The sequence below is a fragment of the Eumetopias jubatus genome, unplaced genomic scaffold (assembly GCF_037043125.1).
Source record: "Eumetopias jubatus isolate StellerSeaLion01/CBP00866 unplaced genomic scaffold, mEumJub1_p1.0 scaffold_16, whole genome shotgun sequence".
Lineage (NCBI taxonomy): Eukaryota > Metazoa > Chordata > Mammalia > Carnivora > Otariidae > Eumetopias > Eumetopias jubatus.
The window spans coordinates 68,425,638-68,447,098 of NW_028274822.1; the positions used below are offsets into that span (position 1 = coordinate 68,425,638).

Sequence of the window (21,461 nt, forward strand, 5' to 3'; positions counted from 1 at the left end):
CAATCCAGTTGTGAGTGCATGTGTGCCCGTCCCCCTTGCAGCCAACCACAGAGAAAAAGAGCTGGTCTAAGCTGTAAAGGGGACGCCGCTGGGGAGAGTGTGTGGCCAGCTGAGCCCCGTGCCTGCTGTACCTGCTGCAGGAGGGACTGTCATGGCCTGGCCCTCTTAGTGCCTTCGCCTCTACAGAGCAGCTCAGATCTGTGCCTGGGACTGTCCACTCCAAGGAACCCAGGCCCCTCTGCCAGCTGGGCCCTGCCTCCTGGCTCTGGTCCAGGGGGTCTCTGATGTCCCAGGGTCATCCACGATTTGTGGAGGTTGCAACAAATTGGATGTGGCCCTGGCACATCATGAGATTGGAAGGAGAGGCTCAGGGAGACCCGTGCTGGGGTGGGGGTGGGGGGTGGGGAAGGCGGGGACCTCCATGCATGTCGATGGCATGCCTTCCCACACTGTCCCAAGTCCCGATGGCATAATTCCTGCATCTATGTCCTCGTCTGGGTCAGAAGCAGGAGGCAGAGTGGGGCGGTGCTCTGCTCAGGCTGCCTGGGGTCCTGCCACTGATGGGGCGAGGGCCGACAGTGCCAGCCCTGACGGCCTCCCATGTCTCCTGAGCCCCACGGGGGACAGCAGTTCATGCCCCAAGGCTCTCCCTGGAGCACCCCTGTACCTACAGGATGCTCTGGAATCCCTGAGGGAGGATCCCAGCTCCCCATCCCCTGAGAGTCAGACTCAGCCCTGGGACACGTGATACATGATCTCTAGGCTCCAGTGTCCCCATTTGCAAAGCTGGCTGGTTAGGACACTAAAGGACATGTGAGATCCCTTCCAAATCTAAGCTGGGGTATCACCCACATCTGGCAGTTGCCCGTTCTGATCACCTCCTTTGGCCCAGCTCCGTGATCACCAGCTCTGCTAACCATAGGTAAAAGCCTGTCTTACTGAATCCGATGCATCACCTTCAACAGGCCATTTCATGACACCACGCCATTTGTAAAGCACTAAATAACAAGCTCCCTTTAGGGCTGAATGACAAAGCAGTGCTAGGATGTGGGTACACAGTTTCTAGGACACTTTTGAGCAGCCCCCTCCCTCTGGGGCACACTGCACATGCCCCCCCCCTTAGGGCCCGGTACTTTCAGGGGCTCCCCAGAAGGGCTGAGTGTCCCAGCGGCTGCGCACCCAGAAGACAGGGCCCTGACCTCTGGCTCTTCCCCAGCCTGCAGGCTTCCCGCCCAGTCCAGTCAGCTAAGCACCGCTGTGTGCCAGTCCTGTGCCCACGGCACATGCCATAGAGACTGGGTGGATGACGGGGCTTTGGGCCTGGCCTCATGGTGTGGTGGGAGCTGTCCAGAGGTCAGCTCCCCTGGAGGCTGAGGGTCCCAGGATGAGGAGGGGCCACTGGCCAGGGCTGGGCAGAGGTGACAACCAGTCTGGAGTCTGGTTATGTAGCACCCGCCACCTGCAGAACTTGACCCCCTCAAGGGCATGTCCTCATGCCCTACCCATCACCCCAGGGACCCTCCTCAACACATGTCAGCCCGGTATCTGTTGGATAAGCCGTGGGGACACCAGGCCTCCCCCAGTGAGCCTTGCTGTGGCCCAGACCACACCTTGCTGTGGCCACAGTTGGTCCCTGCATGAAAGCAAAGCCGGGGACACCCCTGGGAACTTCTCCCTGCCAGGTTCTGAAGGAGGGGGCAGGTGTCCCCAGGCAGCATGAGGTTTGTAGAAATGACACCGCAACCATGCTGGGTATGGGCCCCCCCCCCCCGCCAAACAGCTCCTTGTGTTGGGAAAGTCGGGTTCACCTCAGCATCTGGCCTCCAGTCCAGGCTTTGCATCTGCAGAGCAGGTACATAGCATGTGCACAGCAGGGGCACAACAGGCCCTCTACAGGGCCGGGAAGACCAACAGCTCCACCAGAAAACGGGCAACTGGTGAGCTCCCTGTGGGTTTTCTCGTGAGAGGACTCTGACGCTTTATACCTGGGCCTTTTCATCTGTCTTTTCTGAAGAATCCTTCTACACTTAAGCAGCTGCAGAGTCCACTAGCAGATCTGCAGGGGGCAGAGGTTGGGGGGGCAAATGCCCATCCCCCCTGTGCCTTCCGGGGGTTCCCAGCAGGGTGTTGGGTCCCCCCCTGGTGGGGCACTAAAGGGGAGGGGGCAGAGCCCCCTGTGATGGCGGCTGAGTGAGGAACCCGCGGCGGGGCCTTGGGCATACAGCCTCTCGGGGCTGTCATGGTGGGACGCGTGGCTAGCCAGCACGGCCTCTGTGCCTGAGTGGGGCCATGGCCGAGTCTCTGAGTTTAAAGCCCTATTGTTCTTTACTCCTGGAAGAGGCCACGGGACAGGCCCAGAAGGAAGGCCAAGCTGCCAGGAAGTGGCGTTCCCACAAAAGGCGGGCCAGAGGCAGGGAGCCCTGGCTTGGCCCCAGGCAGCAGGTGTGGCTCAGGGAGGGACTATGACTTGTCCCAAGCCTGGGCACCCCCACCTGTCCCCCCACCCATGACTGGGACAACAGGCACAGCTGCCACCGCCGCCCCACAGGATCGGTCAGGTGACACGTCCCTGAGCTGTGCTCTAGCCTCCTGTGCTCTCTGAGGGGGCCCCATGTGGGGACAGTAGAGGCCCCACCACACTCTGGAGCCCCCAGGTGCCTGCCAGGGCTGTACAGGGGGACGGGGGCCCCAGGCAGGCCCGAGGACCCATTAAATCCTTCCAGGATCAGGGCGGGGAATCATTATGAAGGCTGGGCGTGGCTCCTTGCGTCTGCTCGTTGCCATGGCCCACGGACGCCCCGGAATCTGCCTCCCCCTGCCCAGGTGCTGCCCTGCGCTCGCTGCAGCCCTCCACAGCCCTCCACGCCCAGGAGCCTAGAGATCCTGACGTTACCCTTGGCAACGTGCTGACGCAGATGCCAGCGGGCGGGGGGTGGGGGGGAGGTAGTGGTGGTGGCTGTGGCTCGTTTGCCAGGCATGGGGGCGGGGGGGCTCAGCCAGTCACTGTCAGAGAGAAGATGAGGCCTCAAGAGCCAAGTGGGAGAGAAGAGCTCTGAGAAGCCACGTCCAGAGCCCGGCACTGGGCAGGCCCCCAGGCTCCCTTGGCTTCTGCAAAAATGAGCATGGCTGGGTCTTGGCTGCCTTGCCTTTGCTGGGGCCCAGGAGGGCCCTTGAAAAGAAGGCATGGGGGGCAGCCCTGTCCGGCCCGCGACGGATGCATTCACCTTGGCCGGGCAGGAGGAGGGCAGGAGCACAGAAGAGCCAGGCCGGCGGTGGCGGTGGCGGGAGCTGCCTGTGGGCGCCAGCAGAGGCAGGCTCTGCTCTCTGCCTGGCCCGGCTCTGCCTTGGGCGGCCAGCCCACCGCGGCAGCCAGCCGGCTGGAGGAACCACGGGGGCTATTGTCTTTCCTCGGCAGCCTGTTTGTTTTCCAGCCTGAGATATTGCTGGTAGAGCATGAAAGGTCACAACTATTTGGAATCCAGTGAATTTCCAGCCTCGCTTGAGTTTCTCATGAAGAATTTCCTTTTCTGGGGAACAACCACCTCCCCAGGCCTGCTGAGACCAGGGTGGCGGCAGTGGTGGGGTGCAGGCCTGGCTGCTAGCCCCTCCTTTTAGAAAATGCCCTGAGCGGCTCCAGAGACTGGCTGCCTCCAGGGGGGCAAATACAGGCCTTCCAGAAACCACCCCACCCCACCCCAGCCAGGCCAGGGGTTTGCTATCCCTGCCCAGGGCTGCCAGCTGTGTGCCCCCCAAGGACAGGGCTGGGAGTAGGCTAGAGATGTGAGGGCCTGCGTGGGGCTGCCTGTCCAGCCGTCTGTCCACCCAGCCCACCTGGGCAGCCATTCACTAGCACACGAGTGGGGACCCATTTGTACAGACAGGCTGCAATGGAGGGGTGTGCTGGCGCTGGGTCAGGGAAGGCCTTTCAAGGAGGGGACACCTGAGATGAGACCTGAAGGACAGGGACAGGCAGAGACAGGGTGGTCACGCATTTAAGGCCAGAGACGGCAGAGCGTGTGAGTGAAACAAGCCCACAAAGGCCAGAGCAGCGAGGAGAGAGGCAGTGGGGAGGCGGGGGATGGGCCAGGCAGAGCCGGTGGGGCCTTGGGCAGAAGGCCTGGCCTTGGGCCCATCTTTGAGGACACTTGGGCCGCCTCCTAGCTGACAGGTTCAGAGAGCAGAGATGATAGCCAAATCCCTCCATGAGACACGGGACCATCTCAGGGCCCAGGGATCCTGCCTCCCACGTCCTGCCACACCTGTGGGCACGGGCTTGGCTGGCAGAGCCTGCCAACAGATGGTCTGGGAGCCCGGCCCAGGGCTGAAGGAACTTGCCATGCTTGCCCTGGAGATGACAGATGAAGCAGCCCTGAGATCTAGGCCCCAGGAAGACCCCAGAGCCCAGGCTATCACCAGCCTTAGGACAAACAGGCAGAAGCCCGGAGAGCTGAGCACGGAGCACCGTGTGGCTGGTGGATCTGCTCTGGCACTGTCCTGAGGCCTCAACTGGGCACCTGACCCTGGCCTTGCATCATGGACTGGTCAGCCCCAAGCCCTCTGCTCAGAACAATGCCTCTTCCAAGAGCCCGACCTTGCCCTTCGGCTGGGATGTTCCCTCTGCCCAGAACCACACATGGTACTGAAGTGGGTACAGGCAGAAGAATAAGAGGAGCTAGAACCCCTAGAAACCACACAGTGCTGGGAGCTGCAGGCTTGCCCTGCCCTGTGCATGCAGCATCCTCAGCCCAGGCCCAGCTCTGGAGAGACTCCTGGATGCACACAGGGGAGATGAGGGGAGCCCTGCTTCCTGTCTCCATGACCACCTGCAGCTGTTTCTTTCCCCTCCTCCAAGAGGCTGGACTTCCTTGAAAACCTGACGAAAGCCACAGACCCTCTTTCTAACCAGAAAAACGCTCAGGCATCCAGCATGGTGGCCACAGCCTGCAGCCATCCACAGGCTTTCTTGGGGCCACAGGCTCAATTAAGACTCCCAGCTGAACCCAAAGAATAAAGCCACTACCTGCATTAAAAAAGACTGAGTGAAGGACCAAGCCCCTTCCTTGCCATCGCCCTGGTCCCTTGGACCCTGGAGGCTGACCCCCGCCATGGCCATCATCACCCCCTCCCCTGCCAGACCACTGCCTCCCCAAGCCGCTGACACCCACAGTCCCATACCACTTACAGCTACTTATGGATCCCTGTTTGCCCCCACGCCCCCCACTCCTAGGATCAGAGGCCTCTTAAGGGCAGATTCCAGGTCTCTGCTCAGTGCTCCTGCCTGGCACAAAACCTCCTCTGCAGGACAGCCAAGGTGGGGCAGCCCGGGGCAACCCCATCCTGTCTGGCTGCTCAGACTCCACCACCACTCCTGGGCACCCAAGGACTCTGCGGTGCCTTGAGCACTGGGCCTTTTGCCTTGGCTGAGCCTGCATCGTGTTGCCCACCCCCTCCTTGCCAAGGGTCTGGCTCCCTTTCCTGCCCAGCAGCTCCCCCTTGAGCCCTCACTGGCTCAGCACCAACCCTGGCTGCCCCTTGGCACCTCCCCGCACTGTATCCACTCTCGGGGGCCTCCACGCACCACCTGCCTTTGAGCCCCCTTCTCCAAACAGTGGGTTCTTAGCCAAGGCTTAGGGCTTGAAAGAATCCCCACACCCACCCAACCCCTGGGGATTAAACCTCAGAAACAGTTCTTAACCCTGTCACCACCAGACTCCCAGGATCCAGATCCCTGGGTTGCGGGGCTCTGGCTGCAGATTCCAGGACCCAGCACAGTGCCTGGGATTGGTAGACGTTTTGTGTATTTACTGAATTGCTACATGGACCAACAACTGGATGCCTGGCCTGGGCTTTGTCCCCACTCTTGTCCTGCAGAGCTGTCAACCTCCCTCCCAGCCTTCAAGGTTACTCCCCAACGCACGTGACTGCACCCCAACCTCACCTGAAACAAACCCCCTCACAGGGCCCAGCTTCCCCTTCTTCCTCCTCAGTGAGCCTTCCTTGACACCCAGGTGTCCAAGCCCCTCCCCTGGGCTCCAAGCAACATGCTCTTGGGGCTGAGGAGCAGGCCCCACACAGCAGAGGGATGGCCCTCCGTGCCCTGAGTATTTCAGGCACGGGGCGTGGGCTGCTCATGGCACTGAGGCGGGGGCCACCTGGGTACCTTGGGGTCTCAGAGCACCTTGTCAGCAGCTGGGTGAGGGCACCCCTACCTGGTGGAGCCCGAGGGTGTGGTGGTTCCTCAGAGGGTATTCAGAGCCCTGAGGGCCTGTCAGAGCACCGAGGTCAGAGTGGGACCTGTCCATGCTAGGGTGGCCACTGAGAGAGCTGACAGCAGGTGCTACCCCAAGGTCCTAGAGTGCCCATGATACCTAGCACCCTCCGCACTGCGCTCCCAGGACAGCACCTCGCCGGAGCCACCATGGCTCCCCTGCTGACTACAGCCTCTCCTGCTCTGGGCGGCCCATACCCTCAAGCCCACCCACTTCCCAGGAGCCAGCGGGGGCAGGAACAAGCAGAGGAAAAGCCCGGCACACTCACCGTCTGGTTGTCCTCGTAGAGTTTCAGGTCGTAGCCACTAAGCTCCACACAGAAGATGATGGCTGTGACGCCCTCGAAACAGTGGATCCATTTTTTGCGCTCCGACCTCTGCCCGCCCACATCCACCATCTTGAAGGTGAGCTCCTTGAAGGTGAACTTGTTCTCCACGATGCCCGTGGTCATGTCCCGGGAGCGCAGAATGTCCTCGACGGTGGGGATGTAGTCGGGCGCGGCGATACGCTCCAGGTCGTTCAGGTAGTAGGCGGCGTTGTCCTCCAGGTGGTACTCACTGGAGCGGCCGAAGCAGGCCTGCGCCCCGGGGTCAGCCCACAGCCGCCGCATGACGCCCAGCAGCTCGGGTGTGATCTCGCCCTTGCTCTCGGCAGGGCCTGTGAGTGCGAAGAGCTGGACAGCGTCGTAGGCGCGGTCCGGGTTGTGGAAGTCGATCTTGAGGGCGGCCAGGGCGCGGATGATGCGGGTCAGCGAGTCGATGGCGTTATAGATGATGAGGGGCTTGTACTCCTTGCAGGCCTCCAGGTTGAAGCCCCCGCTGTGGATGATCTTCATCTGCTTCACAATGGTGCTCTTGCCTGAGTTGCTGGTGCCCAGCAGGAGCAGCTTGATCTCGCGGCGCTGCCGCTGGCTCTCTGAGCGCAGATGGCGGTCAATTCTCCGGGACCGCCGCGCCGCCTCTTTCTCCTCTGAGCTTTGCCGACATCCCATGGTCCGGCAGCGGCGGGCCCAGATGCAGAGCACGGGACGGGGCGCCTTTCCCTGTTGCCACCGAGCAGGGGACGCTGGGACACGGGCCGGGTGTGCCCGGCAGACAGAGCCCTGCGGCCCTCAAAGCGCTCAGCGCGGGTGCGGGGGCGAGGCCATGCCACGCTGCAGCCCCTACCCCAGCACCTCTTCTCCAGCTGGCATGGCGATCGCCTGTTGCGAGGAGGTGGCCGGGCCCTCCCTCTAGTGACACTCCACCTGCGAAGGCCACTGTGGGGCCCAGTATGCCGCAGTCATCCCCTGTCCTCCCGACGGTAGGCAGTTGCACTCTAGCGTCTGCCTAGGCTGCTGCCGTCTGGCTGCCGGTTGCTGAGGCGGTGCTGCTAAGGGCGCCTGGAAGGCCAGCCCCCGGGGCCGCGGGCGCTCCCTGCGGCCCCCCTGCCTTGGGCATCCGCCCTTCACCTGCCAACACAGAGAAGAGGGTGAGCCTCTTCCCACCGCAGGCCGGGTGGGAAAGGGAGACCTCAGACGTCGTCGGGAAGCAGCCTGGGGAACAGGGAATCAAACCCCCCTCCCTTCCTCGGAACTCTGCGGAGTTGTGCCCAAATCCACGGCAGAACAAATGGGGCTGGGAGCCATGTCCCGCACCCCTCCTGCGAGCCAGTGTGCTTGAAGCCTGGTGCTTGAGGAAAGGGTGCCCAGAGCCACACTAGGACTTCAGAGCGAGGGAGTGAGTCCGGGGCCCTTCCGCCCCTCCCTGCCCACTGGACCCGGCCAACCTCACCCTCCCAGAGCCTCCGTCTCTGGGTCTGATGGTCATTAGGATTCAATATGACGATCCTGCTGTGATGTCCTCCCCCCACCTCCCTCACTCTCTCTTGTAGCTGCCACAGCATCAACGGGACTTGGCTCCTCCTTGGTTTACGGTGGGGTCCCATGCCAGGGTAACTGGGTGATCCCCCCTCAGCACCTCTCATGGGCGCTGGGCCACTCCTGCTCTCTCTCAGGGCAGGACATTCACCAGGAGGAGGCTGGCCAGGCCTGGCAGTAAGCAGATAAGCAGGGAGCAGAGCAAGGCAGAGGCCCCAGGCTGGAGCACCACGGGGTGGACAGCAACCTGGCTCCTGGTGGGTGAGGTGGTGGTGATGGTGGTGGTGGGGCTCAGGCTGGGCGGGCTGAGTTGGGGGAGCAGGGGCTGGGGGGGTGCAGGCCAGCAGCCAGGTGTGGGAGGCAAGCCAGGCCAGAGTGTATCTGAGGGCACTGGGAGTCGCTGAGTCCAACGCAAGGCAAGGGGGCAGTCCACAGGCTCCGGGGTCCCAGGCCATGTCTTTCATGCCCCTGCTCCCACCTTGATGGTCAATAAGGAAGAGCTGTGCTCACACCCTGAGCAGGGCATCAGCACCTCAGCGCCCAGCTCTCAACCAGGCACCTGCTGACCCAGGATGCCCGCAAGCTCTTCCCAGGCCTCCCCCAATGACCTATGAGCAGCTGAGCCAGGGCCCTCCCTACCAGGGCAGACCCAGAGCTCAGGCTCTGCCCCCACCTGGCAGCCTGCCCCGCGCAACTCTTGCCCTCCTTCCTCCAACCTCTGTCCTGGCTGTACCCGGCAGCCTCCTCATTCTGCCACGGCCAGCGTTCACCCCTCTAATGCCCCCACTCCCCTCACGGCAGGCCCTGGATGGGAAGGACCCAAGGCCAACAGACCCTGAGAGCCAGGGGCCTCGTCTCGTCTCCCCACCCAGCCATGCTTCCACCTGGCCTCTGTGCCTGTAGGCCCAGCAGTTCTGCTCTGGAGCAGGCCCTGAGGCCTGTTCTCTCCCTGGACCCACCTGCCTCTGCAGCTGGGGGCCCTGCAAGCTCCTCTCCTGCCACCTCTCCCCCTCAGTTGAACCTTCATGTGCCCCCAGTGCTTCCAGGATGATGAGTCCCATCCCAACCGTGTGGCCTGGGCACTTGACTCCATGTCACAGAGCCTGTCCCTCACCGGTCGCAAGCATCTGTTAGAGGTAGAGCGTTCAGTGCAGGGCCTGGAACCCCGCCAGGGGCAGCTAGTACCCCAGTGTCCTCGTCACCTGTGAGTGTCCCTCAGAACCGAGCACGGCCTGTGTGCTAAGCCCCGGCCCCCCGGGGCCTGGGAGCCGTGCCGTATCCTGCACAGCACGGGCACTCAGTGAGCGCTGGTGGGAGAGAGGAAGGGAGAGACTCGGGCGTGAAGAGGCTGAGGAACTTTGCCGTTTCCCCACAGTCCCGTTGGACCACGGGTCGGGGACACACAGGCCGTGTACCCACCGTGCAAGCAGAGGTCAGGGAAGGAATTCAAGCAGCAGTGAGTTCTAGGTTGTGGGATTAACAAGGTTTTGTTTTGTTTTTTTCCTTCTTCGCATCTTACCATATTTCCTATACCTTCTTGAATGAACTTTTGTTTTAAGAGAGGTTTGTAAACAAGTGTCAGGGCATTAACAAGGCCCTGTCTCTCATGCCACCCAGGCTTGCCTCTCCCCATCCTGGACTGTGAGCGTGTGGCTGTTCCCTGGGCCCTGCTGATGACCCGGCGGCCCCTCAGGTGTAGAAAGGAGTCCAAGGTCCCCAGCAGCTGCCCAGGGCACCGGGGGCCCTCCCTGCTGGTGCCCTCCCTCCTGAAGCCAAGGCCAGCCACGCCGGTGGTGCCCCATGTTGTCATTATTGTTTTCCTTAACTTGTGTTTGAGAATCTGAGGTATACTCAGGCCCCAAGTGACCAGTTCTCCCTTGGCTGGTCAGTGATAGGGACAAAGATCACCCGAATGGCAGGTTCCCACCACCGTTCACTGCCACCTAGACAGGCAGCAACCAGGCACCAAGTCTCCATGCCTCGAGCACCCTGCAGTGACCCCACTCTTGGGACATGGTCTAGCCCAGAGAGGTGGTGACACGGCCTGGGGTCGTGCAGGCCAGTCCCCTGCCTCCACGCAGAGCTGCATCCAAACAGACCAAGACATCGGCCACGTCCTCTCAGTGCCACACGTGATGGCCCTGCGGCCAGGTCCTTCTCAAACCCAAATCCCTCCCCTTGCAGCTTGGGCCTGGGGAGACTGCCAAGCTGCGCACAGGGCTGTCCTCTGGAGGGCTGGCTCGGTCACCCGGGGCTGCTGCTTGTCGGTGGCCCCTCGCCTTGCTCCTGTACCGGAACTCCGCCTGACCTTCACGGGCCAGCTCATGCGTGGCTGCCTCCCTGCCAGTGGGGCGCCCTGTCCCCACCTGTGGCCTGCGCCTCTCTCCACTGCGTCCTTCCTTTCTCTGGTCTCTCCTGCCAGGCTGGGCCTCTCTTAGAAAAACGGCAATGCCCTTAACAAACACCAAACACAAAAACTAACTTAAAATGGATCAAAGACTTAAATGTAAGACCTAAAACTATAGCACTCTTAGGAGAAAGCATAAGTCAAGGGCTGCATGACACTGGATTTGACGACGATCTCTTGGATATGACACCAAAGGCTATGGGCAACCAAAGAAAAAGAGAGACAAACTGGACTGCATAAAAATTGCAAAATTTTGTGCATAAAAAGGTACTATCAACAGGTAAAAAGGCAACCTACAGGTGGGAAACAAATACTTGCAAAGCACATATTGGATAAGGGGTTAATATCTGCAATACACAGAGAAGTAGACCTCAGCAGCAAAACAAACAACCTGACTGGAAATTGGGTGAAGGACTTGAACGCACATTTCTCCGAAGTAGATAAACACATGGCCAATAAGCACATGAAAATATGCTCGACATCACTGACATCACTGACTGTCAGGGCAATGCAGATCAAAACCACAGGAGGATACCACCTCACACCGAGAAGGATGAGTACTATAGTTTAAAAAAAAAAAAAAAAAACACACGAAGAAAAGAATGAGCAGAAATTGGCTCCCTTGTGCACTGTTGGTAGAAATATAAAGTGGTACAGCTGCTATGGAAAATAGTAGGGTGGTTCTTCCTCAAAAAATTAAAAATAGAATTACCAGCAATTCCACTTCGGGTAGACACCCAAAAGAATGGAAATCAGGGTCTTGGAGAGATTTTTGTACACCCGTGTTCATAACAGCACTATGTCCACAATCGCTAAGAGTGAGCAACCCCGGCGTCTGCTGGCAGATGGACGGATAAGTCAACTACACGCACACAGGAATACTATTCAGCCTTAAAAAGGAAGGACGCGTGCTACAACACGGATGAACCTTGAGAACTTTACACTCAATGGAAGAAGCCAGTCACAAAAGGACAAATACTATGTGATTCCACGTAAATGAGGTCCTTAGAGTCGTCAAATTCATAGACAGATGGTTGCAGCACAGCATTATTAATGTATTTAAAACCACTGAACTGTAAACTTAAAAATGGTTAAAATAGTAAGCTTTATGTCTATTTTAACACCAAAAAAAAAATGTCTTGTGGGTGAGGTACCCCAAAAATAAAAATAGCGAGGAGGGCACGTGGTACAAGAGAAAGAGGCAGGCCCCCTGCCCGGTCCTGGCTTCCCCCACCAGTGGAGGGCCACTTGGGGCCCATATCATCCATTCTGTGGACTGGAACGCCTGACTAACGGCCCCCAGCTGGTACCAAGATTCGCCCATCCAGCCTTCAGTCCAAAGCTGCCCTGTCCAAGGAGGTGTGACTTGCGTTCTGGGAAGTAGGTGGTCCACAACCCCAAGGCCGAGGGCTGGGCTTCTGAGAATCAGGAGAGCAGTTTGGGGGCAGTGGGCCGGCAGCCTGGGGCTGGCCATGTGGTCCTTGACCAGTGCAGCCACAAGGCAATGTGGGAGTAAAGGGGAAGGAAACACAGCCAGGAGTCGATGGTGTGCATCGGGCCAAGTCTGGGAGCTTCTGCCATCTGCATGGGGCAGCCACAACCAGTCACATCCGAGGTGGGTCCCTCTCTTAGAGGCACCCTCTTCTTTCAGATCACCAGAACCAAACAAGCAGAAGGCCCACTTAGAATTCTCGCTGCAGCTCTGCAGGGCTCAGCCATGGCCCAGGGCATATCAGTGTTCAGTGCCTTGGAACTGGTGGTGGAGACTGGGCTGTGCATGGACACAGTGAGGGGAGGCCTGTGAACAAGAGTATTTGCCAAGGTCCAAATGGGACCTCAGGACAGTCCCATTCGGAGGCTCGGCTTCTCTGCCTTTATGTGAGGTTCCTGCCAGTCCTCTCTCTCTCTTAGTCTAATCTGGGCTTATTGGGCCTCCTGGGACTTCCCCAGTCGGCCCAGAGACAAAGGACCAAGGGTTGGATGACTACATTGTTCCCTGGTTCAGTAACTGCTCACAGGTCCCCAGGCCCTGATACCCACAATCCCCCCCGCCCCCCACCACAACGCTGCTGGGTCTGGCTGGAAATTACTGAGGAATGGGTGAGGGAAAGACTGTACCAGGCAGAGGAAGGGCATGTGCAAAGGCCCTGTGGGCGAGGGGAGAGACGAACCATGGTGCGAATGGGGAGCTGAAGGAAGGTCAGAGGGGCTGGACAGAAAGAGAGGAGAGAGTCACAGGTGAGAGGAGGAGGCAGGGTCGATCAGGGGCGCCCCACTGTGTGGGTGCATAGTTGTGACCATGTGGTTGAGTGTGTGTGTGTGTGTGTGTGTGTGTGTGTGTCTGAGGTTGCACACATGCAGATGTGTATGTGTCTCTTTGCAGGCCTGTGTGTGTGTGCATGCACTGGCCCAGGTATGCACCTGCGTGCAGGTCCGTGGACATATGTGGGAATGTGTAAGTGCGTCCACATGCCTGCGTGTGGCTCCCTGTGGCGTGCCGGGAGCAGAGGAGGTACGGCCACGGTGTGGAGCCGGGCTGAGGTGCGTGAGAGGGCCAAGGGCAGGAGTCAGGGGTTCCCTACCACATAGAGGGGCTGGGGCTTTGAGCCTGGCGCCTGGGTGGGGGGCGGGCACTGCTGAATGAAGCAAAGACTCGCGCCTGAGTTCACACAGGTGGAGGGAGGTGAGGATGTGATCAAAGGCGGCCAATGATCTGTGATGGAGAAGGGTGCCAAACTGCACATGAGTAGGGTCGGGGGTGCTGCGGTAAAGGCTGCGGGTCCATGAAGTGGGCAGGGCCTGCTTCCTGCCAGGTGACAGAGCAGGTGGTGAGGGGAGTGGAACTGCCAGTGTGCTTGGCCAGTCTGAGGGACAGGAAGGAAGGTAGGTAGATGGTGTCGGATGTGAGGGGCCAGCAGTAGGGGTCACTGTAAGAGCTCCAGCTTTTTCTCTGAGACAGCTGGATGCCGGCCAGGGTTTGAGCAAGGAGTGCCCTGTGTGTGAACAGAACGGGATGGGCTCCTGTGCGCAGCTATCCAGGTGACAGGGCAGCAGCGTGGGCAAGGGCTAGGGGCGGGGGACACATGGGCTGTACGACGGACAGTGCCTGGCGGCGGTAGGGTTCAGGGCACCCCAGGGTCTGCCAGCAGGCTGGGAGAGGGGACGGTGGGAGGAGGTGGCAGGTGTGCCATGGTGGGCTCTGCTCCATCATGGCCCCTCATGGGTCTCCCTGACTCACACACCCTCTTGCCTGGGTACCTAAAGGCTAGCAGGATGCGATCCCCAAACCCAGAGCCTATTCAGGGACTCCTTGGCTAAAAGGTGCTCCACTGTCCGCAGCCTCAAGGTCAGACACTTGAGCACACACACATGTGTTCCCTTGAAGCCCTTCCCTGCCCTGCCCCCAGGCCCCCAACCCCGGTCCCTGCTCACCGTCTGACAGGCCCAGCCCATCCTCACGTCTCGCTGCCCCCTGCCCCCAGACTTGACCCTCTCAAGTCTACATTCATGTCACAGATGCTGGGTGACAGCCCTGAGCCAGGGGGTAGGGAGTACGGTGCTGCCACCTCTCTGGGGCCTTTCCACACTCTGGCGCTCTGTACCCTGGATGCCCACCACGCCAGGCCACAGCTCTCCCCAGGCACGCCCCACATGGCCTGGCACGGAGCTCCAGCGATATAACACTCATGTCCACTCCTGTCCTCGCTCATGGCGGAGCGAAGGGCCAGGGCACAGCAGGGCAGAGCCAGGCTGTGCGACACCAGCCCCTTCTGGGCCCTTCCCCCAGAGGACGAGAGCCCGGAGCCAAGGTCACCAAGGTGTTGCTGCCCAAGCCGGGCTAAGCCAGAGGGTCTCCAGGGAGAGCAGACGGCTTATCAGCTTACAGGGCTGGAGAAGGCCTGGCCTCGGCGGGCGGGGCTCGCTCATCACCAGGCACCCACTTCCTTAGACGGAGGTGGAAAGGAGAAGCCAAGCCCCTCACTCTGTGGACTCCTCCCTCCCCAAGGAAAGCCCACTCCATGCAGAGTCCCAGACCATCAGAAAGGGGTGAGCCAGGGAGGAGAGTATGGCCCCACAGAGGAGGCAGGCCCCACGGAGGAGGCAGGCCCACACCTAGACTGAACTGATAGAGGAGCATGGGTGTGTTTGGCGCCCAAGCAGAGGCCACGCAGGTGGCCAGCTGTGGGGCGGGAGGGAGGGGGCACGGGGAGAACCCCCGAGGCAGAGGGCAGCCCAGGTTTCAGGGCCAGCAGGCAGGGTGAGACCACATACCCAGGGCACCAGCGGGCCCCGAGTCTTCCTGCACACATACCCCCAGCCTGATGCTCCCTAGAGAGTGCTCAGCCCCCCTCAGTGTGAGGATCACCAGTCTGCGGTCCTGGCCTTTCAACGCCCCCAGAGCTGCCGTCGCCCCCCATGGAGGCCAAGCGTCAGCCTGCCTGGGCAGGGCTATGACTCAGCACTACTGTCCCCTGGCCCCACACCCCGCCCCAGCTTGCGCAGACATCTTCCGCTCTGGCAGCAGCAGCTCTCCCACCTGCCAACTGTACCTTGGCACCCAGCAGCTGCTCTGTGTGACCCGGTGCGGGAGGGGGCTGGAGGCCCAGCCCCAGTGTCTGTGACCTTAGGCCCTGCCTCACGTAGGGGCCTCTGGGCAGAGCAGGGAAGGCCCTGCTCCCAAGTTCCAGGAGGCCCATGTCTCGGGGTCTGCAGGCACGGGCAGGAGGAGAAGCACGTTGGGGTCCACACTCCTCTGCTGCTGGCCTTGGCTGGCAGGTCAGAAGGGGTTCCCATGCCTTCCTGGGGCCAAACCCACCCATGTCATTTCCATCTTCTTCTAGAGAATGGACCCCCCGCCTTGCCCTCCGGAACCGCCGTCCCTGCATCAGCTCCTACCGTGGCTCTATTTTAGAAACATGAGGTCCGGAAAAGCCTCTGCCTGCACGGTCACTGATTATCGGTTTCCCTCCCCTCTTAGTAAGGAAGCGTTTCCCACTGCCCTTTCACGCCCGGAGCCCTGGAATCTGGTGTTCTGCTTGTCGGTCAACATTTGTCCTCCCTCTTTCCTGCCTGAGTGTTGTGCGCCGGGTTCCTTGTCTGCACCCCTCTTTAGGTTTTCTCAGAGCCCAACCTGGACCTGCAGGGGTCTTCCTGGTGGCTCCTCTGTGGTCTCGGAGAAGCCAATGTCCTTCCCTGCCCGGTTCTTCTGCTGCTTTGGACTTCCCTTCCCTTTCAACTCCTTGCCTCTTCCCAGTCTGAACACGGTGAGGCCCGAGCTGGTGCATCTGCCTTTCCAGCACCGCGGTACCCACCCGCCAGCACCCTACAGTGTCACTGGCCCCATCCGTACCTGTCACCCTAATGCTCTGGTCGCCAGCGCCCCACAGAATCTTCATGGCGCCGTTTCCTTGTGTCCTTGGACCACCAGGGACAGCTGCGGGCCGGGGAAGGTCTGTCCCAGGGAAGCTGGGCGTAGTGGGGTCAGGGCCAGGGCTTGGCTTCACTTTCCAAGTCCACACTGTGCTTCCTTGGGCTGCTGGGGCCACCAGGAGAAGGTGCTGCCACAGCCACGGTGGGGGACGCACTGGCACCTCTGTCACGCGTGGGTCGGCCCTGCCTGGATGCCTACCTGTCCTCACACACACGTGTCCTGTTGAGTCGGCCTCACAGCATACCCGGGAGATGGGCGTGACCATGCAGAGGTAGGAACAGGGTGTGAGGAGAGGGGGAACTGAGCCTGCGGGGCTCAGCTTCCACGGGGCCCTCTGACCCCTGTCCCCACAGCACAGCCTGCTCACCTGCCACGACTTACTCAACATTTCTCTTTAAATTAACTTGCACTTTTTACTTAGATGGACGTACTTTAGAAAGGACTTCACGTTCCTACTTAAGTGGAAAGCTGGAGTCACCACAGGCAGAAGTAACCTAAACTGTGAGCTGGTGTCGCTGCTGCTTGGGGTCCGGGACGCTGCCTGCGGAAGGGCCAGCAGAGGGCTCGCTGTTTGTTAAACAACCGGGATTAGCACACTGGAGGGTGTGACAGTCATGCTGGCACCAAACAGAGATCTTCTCCTTGAAGGAAAGGGATTGAGAGAGAAATGAAAAAGGATTACCCTCCTCACGGGGAGGCTGGGTGCCACTCACTGCTGTGGCCTCAGGCCACCTTGTATATTCTAAGGATGAGGGAAGCTGAGCCCAGAGATCCTCTAGCTGGGACCCGTGGGGCGGGGGTAGTGGGCCTGGCGTGTCAGCACTGCACCCTCTGTCCCAACTCAGAGGCTGTCTCTCGTCTCAGAAAGGGGCACCATCCTGACCTGCCACCCCTCCTTCTGCTCGGTTCCATTTGCCTGTTCATCAGGGCACCCTCTGCTGTTCCTCCTGTGGCTAAATGACCCAGCACGGGGCGCAGTGGGCATCTGCGCCCAGGCCCAAGGCCCTCTACGCTCAGATCTGAACGGGCAGTCAATCAATTAACCACTGGGCCCCAAACGAGCATCACGGTGCCCTCTGGCAATCAAGCCTGGTGTGTGGAGGCTCTGCTCTGGACTTGGGGACATGGGAGGGGGGAGGGGTGGGTGATGCTGAGTCTGCATCGAGGAGCCCGTGTTCTGGCCGGGGAGACTGTGAGCACGTTAAGTCTGCGAGGCCATTTCTGATAAAAGGACAGCACTGTGGAGGAGAGGGTGTGGAGGCATGTGGCAGAAGGTCCAGGGACGTGACACTGGAAAAGACACGATTATAAGAAGCCGCTGTCATGCGAGGGTGGGAGGGGGGCCAGAGCAGGAGGCTGGCAGGATGGGGACACCTGAAGGGACACTGCCCCAAGTGCTGGGTTGGGCAGACAGAAGACCCTGCCCAGCCTAGGCCCAGCTCAGAGCTGGCCCACCCAAGCAATGTCCTTCCCACGGTTCCCTGGGGAGTGGTTCAGTGACGGCTGCCCATGACAGGGACCAACCCCCCAGGGGCCAGAAGGCAGAAACTGTCCCAGTTGAGACCCTATTTCTCCCACAGAAGTGCCTTTGGTGGGGCGTGGAGGGTGCATCAACTCACACCCAGGACCTGTGGGCAGTCTGCTGCCACCCCCTATGTGGGATGCTGGACGTGTGGGTTCCCCCGAAAGGCTGGCAAAGCAAGGCCAGGGAGTGAGGCTGAATGCACCATGTCTCCCTCACATATCAGAGCTCGTGGGCCTGACCAACATCACATATGGCAGAATCTGGGTCGGCCCATTCCAAATGCTTCGATGGTTTTTGACACAACAGCACATACTTGTGGACTAAAAAGCCGTATCTTCCCGAGGAGATAAAAGTCCCTGCTTGCCTTGATGTCAGTAACACTGGATGCGGGCAGGGATAGGCCACCCTCCTAGGAGCTGCCCCCTAGGGAAAGCCGGCCTCCATGCCCCACCTCTTTCTTCCTGTGACCCTGCCAGAAGCCCGGTTCCCGCCTCCCCGGCTGGGTCTCCCATTCCCCACACCACAGTGCGCTGCCCCAGCCCATCCCACTGCAAACAACCCCCTCTGAGGCCAGGCAGGAGCCTCCCTCCCTGTGAGGGCTCCCTGAGCTGCAGCACCGGGCAGCCCCCTTAGGGCATGAAGGGCTCGGGGTGACTCGCCACCTGGCCCTGTGAGATCTTGAGCTAAGTGTCGTGTGCCACTGGCTCAGCACTGGACTGGACTTCACCCAGGGAGAGTCCAGCAGGCATGCCCAGGACTGGCCCTTCCTTGGCCTCTGGGCCACTGGCTGCCCCTGCAGGCACCTGCCCTGAGCACACCCACCATGCCCTCGGGTTGGTCTGGCCTCCTGCTCGAGGCCCACCTTACCCTCCCTCTCCGTCTCCATCGCCAGCTCTGTAAAGATGTGTAGAACAGATGGATGGGTAGATGGACGAACACCAAAAATTACTGGTTCACAGCTCCAAAGCTTCCCAGAACTCCCTTCTGAGTGCGTTACCTCATATGACCTCGCCTGGGGGCTTGTGCGGAGGGTCTACCGCTGTCCACACTGGGCCTCTAGGACCCCAGCAGGGGACTTCTTGGGCCCCTCTGCCTGTGCCCACCCTCTCCCAAATGCCCCAGGGCATCTTACCCACCCCTCCACAAGCTGTAGGCAAGATCCTCCTGAGCCCTCCTGCCTCCCCGTCCTAACACCCTTGGCAATTCACCCTGCCCCTTCCTGCCCCAGCCAGCTTGGGCCCCACCCAAAACCCTATCCTGGTCATTTCTCATCCTGCTGAAAATAAGACAGGAGCCAGGGAAGGGAGTGGGGGGAAACAGTGCATCTCTGCACCCCGACCCTCCTGCCCTGTGTACCGGCATCTCCTGGTCCCCCTCAGGCTCAGAAACCCCACACTTCCCTGCAAGTTGCTCCGGGCCTCTCCCCTGGGGTGGTCCTGAGGAAGGGGCTTCCAGGCTGGCCTGTCCAGGAGGGAGCTCTCCTGTGTGGTCAAGCAACCCCTTCCCCACCACTTGTCTGTCACAGACACAACCTTTCCAAGTAGAGGGACCTATCCCTCCCTGTTCTAATGTAACAACAACAACAAAAACCAACTCTATAGATTCTACCATTATTACAGGTACATTTAAGATCTGTTAGTGACCAGAAGTTGCCACCAAAGGTGGGACTGCTGGCTGGCTGGCATATTGAAACATGATGTAAAGCAGAAAGTCATGAGAAATGATAATATGAACTTTAAACATTTTAACTTAAAACAGATAACCATACACTCCTTCACCAATTTTGGGGGCGGGCCATCTTCTCTCAGAGGACAGGCTCACTTACTGGAGTTGTTGTCACTGTTCCTTCTCAAACCACAGCACACTACGTGTGACATCCAGTTGACTTTCTCCATGCGGCGTGTGATGGCAAAGTCACCGGGACCCGAATCCTAGGTTGTCATGGCTCTGTCCCCAGTCTTACCATCGTCTTGCCCACACCAAACCCAACCACAGCTTTTACTGAGGCTTTCCAAAGCATCCACTGAGTTTCCACAGCGGTCCTCCTTATATTCACATTTCATCAGCTTGTGAGGTACTCAAGGACACAGTCACAATGACAAGTACGGCTGGTACACACAGGTTTGGGCCAGACACCACTGACTCCAAGGGGTGGGCGCCAAAGTGCAGGGCATGCTCTCCTGTGAGAACAGAGCACGCCCATTCATCCAGTGAGTGTTGGTGACAGGGGTAAGAGGGTTTCTGAGCACCAAGCTTTCTATAAGGTTTGTAAATGACACTGCATTTCATTTTTTATCACAACGGTTTCTTTGAAAAAACGGGAGCACATGCACACGCGAGACACCTCGGAGCTGGGGACACACGGCTCTGTGCGGACGGGCTCTCTGCCACCACCCCACAGCCACCAGGGCCCCGGCCACTGGATTAGCTTATCCACGTCCCCCCCAGCCAGCCTGACTAGCCTGGCACCAGCAGACCCACAGCAGGGCTCCCCTTAAAAGCAGCCCCCCTTTCTTGGCCCCTTCCTAGCTCCCTGCTTATTTCAGAGCCAGAGTCCGGGCAGATGGGAGAAGGACCAAGGTTGGGTGCGCAGTGTCCCCAGCTGCAGAGAGGCGCTGACAAATGGCTCTACCCCAGCTAGGCAGCCTCTTGGCTTCAGGGTACTGCCGAAGATGAGCAGCGAGGCCCTCCCCTGCTGCCCCGTATTGTCCTGTGGCTCTGGAGGCCCGCAGCGTGGGTCCAGCCTTCTGGCCTGCAGCACGAAGGCTGACCAGACGAGATGTGATAGCATGGTCTGAGGAACACTGACTCAGGAGGAAATCAGGCCAGAGATTTCTCTGAGCCAGGAGTAAATAAATAAATAAAAACGGAAAGGTTCCACATACAAGGGGGAAGAAGACCCAGATGCGCAGGGCCTTTACTAAAAGCCGAGTGGAAGGGGTTGCTGCCTGGGGCGGAGCCTGGCTCCCCGTTTCCGTAGCGAAGGTAACTGCTGACTTTTAGTCAGGCCCAGAAGTACCTGGGTGGAGACTCTGATTTAACCTCACTGGGTCTCTTGCCCTGCAATTTCCGGCCTCTGAGTGCGGTGGCCCAAGATCCCATCCCCCACCTCGGCTACCCCCAGTCCAGACCAGTTCTCTGAGGACTCCATGGGCCAGGCAAGTGCACGGCTCCTTCCCTGAGCCCCTCCTGCCTCCCTGCAGCTCCATTCTTGTCTTTCCCACCGGGAAGGTGAGTACCACCTCTCATCTATTCCCTTTTTCACCTAGCCCTGTCCCATTGCCTGCTTCCCCAGCCTCCTGAAGTCCTGTGGGCCTGCAGGCTGCGAATCTGGGGCCCCTGCCCTCCTATCTATGCCGGGTCACCCCTAGGAGTCTCCAAGCCAGCAGCAGCCTCTGACCTGTTGATGGGGCCCTCGAGAAGCAGAGGCTGAGATGGGGATTCTTGGGCACATGACTGGATGAGGGAGCGAGTTCAGGAGAGAGGGAGGCAGGACAGGGCCAGGGAGGGAACCAGGCGGAGGTGTGGTTTCAGATGCCTTTTTGCTGTGGCCTGATCCCCGGGCATTCTGGAGCCTGAATGAAATCAAGGCTGTCCCACCTCGAGGGATAGGACAGGGCCTGCGAGGCCCCAAGGCAGTTCTCCAGCAAGGGGTGCAGCTGTGAGCAGGTAACACTGATGTGGCGGGGTACAGTGCGCCGGCAGGAAAGGGGATCTGGGGGCACCTGCGGCGTCTACTGCATGCTTGCCTTCCCTCTGCCCACCACCCCCTTCCTTTCTGACAGAACCCAGTGCCTCAGGTCAGGGCTAGGCCTGGCTGGCCTCAGGGGAGCGCTGTGTCTGCAATCCAGCCACCTACCTCCCAGGGCCCAGCCTCTCAGTGGGGACTGCTACAGTGACCTCTCAGGTACCCTTCCTCTCTCCCGGCCCCTGCACCCTGCTCCCCCCGCAGCCAGGGGGGTCCTTGTCGT

General features: G+C 59.9%; 2 protein-coding genes across 3 annotated transcripts in view; one reads left to right on the forward strand and one right to left on the reverse strand.

Annotated features, from left to right (window-relative positions):
* Positions 1-7,708, reverse strand: part of GNAZ (G protein subunit alpha z) — a 30,265-nt gene extending 22,557 nt beyond the window's left edge. The window contains exon 1 of the mRNA XM_028094175.2: positions 6,538-7,708. Within this exon, the coding sequence (XP_027949976.1) occupies positions 6,538-7,260 (723 nt within the window). The 5' untranslated portion in view covers positions 7,261-7,708. The remainder of the gene's footprint in view (positions 1-6,537) is intronic.
* Positions 1-21,461, forward strand: part of RSPH14 (radial spoke head 14 homolog) — a 74,979-nt gene that overhangs the window by 34,889 nt on the left and 18,629 nt on the right. The window lies entirely within an intron of this gene.